Genomic DNA, 6,790 nt, shown 5'->3' with positions numbered 1-6,790 from the left:
CCGATTTTCGTCGGACAACCTTACTCTCGGGGCGTGACAATTTATTGGTATCAGAGCTACAGGTTTACGATGTCAGATTCATACGTTTTGGATTTTTCGTGATTTCATTCCTCGAAGTGACTTTTCGGGATTTGGGACCAGGCGGCGGCGGAACACCTCCAAGTAATTGGCTGTAAGTTTTATAAGTACGAACTTATACTGTTTGTAGTACTTATTAGTGGTTTACACCAGGTATGAGACGTGGTCGAGCGGTAGCCGATTCTCGTCGTGGTCCGGGACGACCACGGAAACAACCCATTGAGACTGAGGAACCAGAACCAGTAACTCAGGAGGCAGATTCTTCTAGGGATCCAACAGATGTAGAGACGGTTAGACGGGGACAGACCCATCAGACTCCTAGAGATCAGGGACATCAGCCTCAGGAGATCCCTTCAGTCATACCTTCTGGTAGAAACCAGGAATTTCAGCCTCAGGGGATTCCCTCCGGGATACCATCAGCATTTCCTACTCCTACTACTACCGACTGGATGAGGGATAGAGCGCGTATACCATTGTTGGCAAAGTCCGTCAAGGACAGGGTTACTCTATACCAGGGCGGAGCAGATCCCTGGGCTGCACGTAGCTGGTTGAAGAATTTGGAAAGCACTTTCGGATACATGAGTTGTTCAGATGAAGAGAAAGTGGAATTGGCTGCGTATCATCTCCGGGATCAGGCAGTCACATGGTGGGAGATGCAGAAGACAATCTTTGGGGAACAGCGCATCACATGGGCGATGTTCCGGGATGCTTTTGAGCGGCAGTATTTTCCAGCCACATTCTGTTTAGCTCGACGCCAGGAATTCCTGAATCTTAAGCAGGGTGATCGATCGGTGATGGAGTACAACGCTGAATTCTGCAGATTGGCTGAGTTTTGCCCTCATTTGGTGGCGCAGGATTATGACCGGATGCAGCAGTTCACCCAGGGTTTAGCAGCATATATTCGGCTCAGGATGTCAGGATTTCCAGGTAGCTCCTACCGAGAAGTTTTGGATCGTGCACTGTTTATCGAGATGACTCAGCAGCAGGTAAATCAGGAGAAAGGCCATGATAAGCAGTCGTCACAAAAGAGAGGGAACAAAGGTCAGAGTTCACAGGCTACCACGGGAGGTTCTTCTCGGCCGCAGAAGTCAGGGCGGACGTCTGATGGAACATCTCGGCCTCCTCAGCATGATTGGAAGAAAGATAGAGCTGGATCCAGATGTTACCAGTGTGGCTCCAAGAGCCATACCAAATTTCATTGCCCCTTGGATCACCCCATTTGTTATTATTGCAAACAACCAGGGCATGAGAGTCGGGATTGTACGTTGAAGGCACAGTTGGAGGCTACTAAGGGTACATCTCAGGGGGGACAACCCTCACAGACACGACCACAGAAAGGATCACAGAAGAGTCAGGGTGCTCCACGTCAGCAGCGACCACCGTCTTCTCAGGGACAGATATATCATGTGCAGGGTCAGGAACCAGCAACTACACAGTATTCTGCCAAAGTGTCTTCTCATCAGGCATTTCCAGCACAGCAGGATTTTCATCCGCATCAGCCTTACTCAGCATATCGACAGCAGCCTCAGTCTCAGTATCAGCAGCCGGTTCTCGCACCTACGATGCCAGCACAGACCACTTCGGAGATACCACAGCCGAGCTCAGAGGTGGGTCGTGTTTATGCTGTTACACGGGAGGAGGCACAGCGAGCTGAGGGATCGGTTTTCCGAGGTATTATTTCTGTTTATACATTTACTGCAGATTTATTGATAGATACTGGTAGTTCCCATTCATTCATATCTCGAGTATTTCTGGGTAAAATCGGGAGATTGCCTAGTCGGCGGACACACGGGCTGACAGTATCTCTACCATCTGGCGAGGTACTAAGTATTAGTCTGGAAGTCAAAGGTTGTCCTTTAGACTTCAATGGTCAGACTATTACGGTGGATCTGCAGGTATTAGAGATGGTGGAGTTTGATATTATATTAGGCATGGATTGGTTGGCCATGAACCATGCCACAGTCGATTGCGGAGCTAGAGTAGTCACATTCCGACCTCCCGGTCTATCGTCTTGGGTATTCTTTGGAACCAGAAGTGATGGGATAGCAGTCATATCAGCAATGCAAGCGAGGAGATTGTTGGCACAGGGTTGTCAGGGATATTTGCTGTCCATGGTTAAAGCTGGTTCAGATGTATTACCACAGCTCTCGGATGTTGCTATCGTCCGAGAATTTCCAGATGTGTTCCCTGACGAACTCCCCGGTTTGCCTCCTAAAAGGCAAGTCGAGTTTACGATTGAGTTGGTTCCGGGAACCGCACCGGTATCCAGGACCCCTTATCGCATGGCACCAAAGGAGTTAGAGGAGCTAAAGGTTCAATTACAGGAGCTGTTGGACAGAGGATTTATCCGTCCTAGTGTTTCTCCGTGGGGAGCACCAGTACTCTTCGTTAAGAAGAAAGACGGATCACTGAGACTTTGTATTGATTACCGACAGTTGAATGCGGTTACTATCAAGAACAAATATCCACTGCCACGTATAGAAGATTTATTTGATCAGCTGAAGGATACCTGTGTATATTCAAAGATTGATTTGCGCTCAGGCTATCATCAGCTCAGGGTTGGAGATGCGGATATTCCGAAGACAGCATTTCGCACTCGTTATGGTCATTACGAGTTCTTGGTAATGCCATTTGGGCTTACCAATGCCCCAGCAGTGTTTATGGATCTGATGAACAGAGTGTTCCTTGAGTACTTAGATCAGTTCGTCATTGTGTTCATCGACGATATTCTGATATATTCCCGATCTGAGGAGGAGCACATGCGACATCTTCGCATAGTTTTGGAGACGCTTCGGCGAGAACACCTCTATGCGAAGTTTAGTAAATGCGCCTTTTGGCTACCTTCGGTGGGTTTTCTTGGACATGTTGTCTCCAGCAGAGGTATATCTGTTGATCCACAGAAGATTGAGGCCATCACCGGTTGGGAGCAGCCGAAGACCGTACAGGAGATTCGTAGCTTTTTGGGATTAGCTGGGTATTATCGGAGATTTGTTGAGGGCTTTTCCAGCATAGCCTTACCATTGACACGATTGACCCGGAAGGGAGAGAAGTTTAGCTGGACAGAATCTTGTGAGCAGAGCTTCCAGGAGCTCAAACGGAGACTGGTTACGGCACCAGTGTTAGTACTTCCTTCTGGCATGGATGGATTTGTACTTTTCACGGATGCATCATATCAGGGACTGGGTGCCGTACTTATGCAGCGCGATCGTGTGGTGTCATATGCCTCACGTCAGCTGAAAGATCATGAGAGGAATTATCCAGTTCATGATTTGGAGTTGGCAGCTATCATCTTCGCACTGAAGATTTGGCGACATCATTTATATGGAATCACTTTTGAGATTTATACAGATCATAAAAGTCTCAAATATCTGTTCACCCAGAAGGAACTGAATTTGCGACAGAGAAGATGGATGGAATTCTTGAAAGACTATGACTGCACAATTAACTATCACCCGGGGAAAGCCAACGTGGTGGCTGATGCTTTGAGCAGGAAATCCCGTGAAATTTTGGCATGCCACCGAGTGATGGTTACAGAGTTGATGCAGAGTTTCTCTGAGTTGGGGTTGATGGAGCAAGCACAGACAGAGCGAGGCTTGCTAGTCACCATGGTTGCTCAGTCACCTATAGTGGAGCGTATCAAAGAGGCTCAGGCTACAGATCAGCATCTGCAGTTTTTACGTAGCAGAGTTACCTCAGAACAGCAGACAGAGTTTACCTGTGATGATAGTGGAATTCTGTATTTTCGCGGCAGATTATGTGTCCCTGAGTCACATCCTGTTCAGGAGGACTTATTACAGGAAGCACATCGATCTAGATTTGCGATTCACCCGGGGAGTACTCGCATGTACAGGGATCTGAAACGATCATACTGGTGGAATGGTATGAAGAAGGATATTGCGACATTTGTGGCACAGTGTTTAGTTTGTCAGCAGATTAAGGCAGAGCATCAGAGACCCGTTGGGTTACTGCAGAAGATAGAAATACCAGAATGGAAATGGGAGCATATCACGATGGATTTTGTGGTAGGACTACCTCGGACCCGGAAGGGTCATGATGCGATTTGGGTAATCGTTGATCGGTTAACCAAATCTGCACACTTCTTACCGATCCGTCGGACGGATTCGCTGGATCGTTTGGCAGAGTTGTACTGCAGAGAGATCACCAGATTGCATGGTATACCTCTGAGTATTATATCAGATAGAGATCCACGATTTACCTCTCGATTTTGGCGGAGTCTCCAGCAAGCCATGGGTACAGAACTCCGTTTTAGTACTGCGTTTCACCCTCAGACGGATGGGCAGTCGGAGCGGACTATCCAGACATTGGAGGATCTATTGAGATCTTGTGTCATGGATTTCGGCGGTAGCTGGGAGGATCATTTGCACTTGGTGGAGTTTGCATACAATAACAGTTACCACTCAGCGATTCAGATGGCACCATTCGAGGCATTATATGGCAGAGCATGTAGATCTCCTACTTTATGGGACGAGGTTGGAGAATCGTCAGTCTTGGGGCCCCAGCGTATTCAGCGAGATGCAGAGTTGGTTGGCACCATCAGACGCAGAATGTCAGAAGCTCAGGACCGACAGAAAAGCTATGCAGATCGGAGACGGAGACCTTTGGAGTTCTCTGTGGGTGATCATGTGTTCCTGCGAGTGTCTCCTACTAAGGGAGTTAGGAGATTTGGATTGAAAGGGAAGTTAGCTCCTCGTTATATCGGACCCTTTCAGATACTTGAGAGGATCGGTGAGGTAGCATATCGACTGGCGCTGCCTCCTTCACTTGCCGGGGTGCATGATGTATTTCACGTGTCTATGTTGAGGAAATATGTGCCACACCCTACACATATTTTGACAGATGTCTCGATCACCCTTCAGCCAGATGTAACGTATGAGGAGGTTCCAGTGCGGATATTAGATCGCAAGGAACGTCAGCTGCGAAACAAGACAATCCGATTGGTCAAGGTTGGTTGGGGGCATCATTCAGATGACGAAGCAACCTGGGAGCTGGAGGATGAGATCCGAGCGCAGTACCCACAGTTGTTTGATGAAGGTATGTAAGTTATTTCATATGATGATTGACTTCGTATGTCGTTTGTCGTTTATTTCATTTACGTCATAAATTTGGGGACCAAATTCTTATAAGAGGGGGAGAATGTGAGATACGGCAAAATAAAATAACCTATAATGATTTAGCAGAATTTTTGGACATTTTTTTAGATTTATTTGGAGGATTTATGACAGTGTTTAAAGGGATAATGGAAATCACCCTTTGAGGGGCTGGTTAGGGAGTTAATTAGGTGGAGAAATTAAACCCTACCTATATAAATAGGAAGCTACAGTGCCCGAGCCCTAAAGGCTACCTCGTTCCCTTCTCATTCTCTCCGTGTCCACTCTGCCGATAACCCTCGATTTCCTCTCGAGCTCACCTTATCCGCCGACGGGAATCAGCACCGACGCACCCCCCCGGTCGATCGCCGGCGCTTTGTCGCAGATCGAGCCTCCGAGCTTCTCAACCCCTTAACAGAGGTCGCGACGGCGGAGCGTTCTTCAGAGAGCCGTAGCGCGCGAGGAATCTCCGGCCGGAAGGAATTGATCTGAGCTCCGGAGTTGCTGAGGAAGAACCGCCGATCCCTAGGGCCGATCTTGGTGAGAAGTACTCTATACGGTGGATTTGACTTCCCGAGCCTTAGGGCCGAGCCAAATTCGTCGGGAACTCTGTGCCGCTTGAGGTATGTACTGTCGTGGAGGTAAATTGAGGTGAGGATGGTTTAGATTAGGGTTTCTTAGCTATGAAGACTTGTGATTTGATGCCAGGTTGGGAGGATTGTATGGATTGAGGTATTGATGTGGCAGTGGCTGCTGGGAAGGGCTCGATCGCAATTTCAGTAGCTGTTTTTCACTCGGGAAACATCAGGTAAGGTCTGCACCACTCCAGGAGTTCGATTTGTAGATCTAGGTGATGAATTCGGTGAGAATTGGGGGTTGATTAATGTAGGGTCTCTGTGATCTTGGATCTGTGATTTGAAGCCATGAATGTGAGGTGGTACTGATTGAGGATCGTTTGTGGCAGTAGCTCGCTGGGGAGGGGCTTGGCCATGACCTCCAGTAGCTGTTCATCATCCAGGACTTATAGGTAAGATATTTTACAGTATGAGACAGTAGATTTGTGGATCTGAGGGTGTATTTCATCCGAATTGTGCATTGACAGTGTGATTTCAATAGTTTGAAGGCTATGTAGGAGCTCTGTTCGTGAATTTTGGCAGGGGGTATTGCTGGGAGGTTTGAGCCGAAGACCTCACCTTCCGGCAGTGAGTGATCAGTGGGGTGTAAGGTAAGGTTTGGGTTTTCCGATACCTAGTTTAATTGAACAGTTATTTTGTACATTGTTGTATTGGGTATTAGTAGTCTAGTGTGGTTGTGTTTGGATAATAAACAGAACTTGGAACCAATTCATCTGTCGTGTACATTAGTACAGTTAATTAGTTGCATATATATATATATAGCTAAAATTGATACGTTGACACAGGACTTGGATCGGGACGAGCGTCGTGACGAGATTGACGTCGGATTCAGCCTACATTTGAGGCGGGTACTTTTACTTATTTCTCTAGTTGTTGTTCTTGGTGCATGAGTAGCCCAGATAAAGTAGAGTTTATCTTGACTCCACTCATTTTATTTCTTGTGCTTGATACTTTATCCACTCAATCTTC

The 6,790-nt window shown here is 47.3% G+C and overlaps 1 protein-coding gene across 1 annotated transcript; it reads left to right on the top strand.

The window, feature by feature from the left end:
* The first annotated feature begins 233 nt into the window (after positions 1 to 233).
* On the top strand, positions 234 to 3,201 carry LOC122039145. The gene is made up of 2 exons (XM_042599102.1): positions 234 to 3,052; positions 3,120 to 3,201. The coding sequence occupies exons 1-2, from the start codon at positions 234 to 236 to the stop codon at positions 3,199 to 3,201; spliced, it is 2,901 nt and encodes a 966-aa protein (XP_042455036.1).
* Positions 3,202 to 6,790: the final 3,589 nt, after the last annotated feature.

Source organism: Zingiber officinale, chromosome 1B (genome assembly GCF_018446385.1).
Source record: "Zingiber officinale cultivar Zhangliang chromosome 1B, Zo_v1.1, whole genome shotgun sequence".
Classification (NCBI taxonomy): Eukaryota; Viridiplantae; Streptophyta; class Magnoliopsida; order Zingiberales; family Zingiberaceae; genus Zingiber; species Zingiber officinale.
The sequence above is the reverse complement of the archived record's forward strand: the minus strand, read 5'-3'. Positions and strand labels throughout refer to the sequence as shown.

Excerpts from the sequence above, each read along its gene's own strand:
- LOC122039145 (XM_042599102.1), top strand. The coding sequence starts at position 234 with ATGAGACGTGGTCGAGCGGTAGCCGATTCTCGTCGTGGTCCGGGACGA. Across the intron at positions 3,053-3,119 it reads AGCTTTTTGGGATTAGCTGG|GGAGAGAAGTTTAGCTGGAC; the intron begins GTATTATCGGAG and ends TTGACCCGGAAG.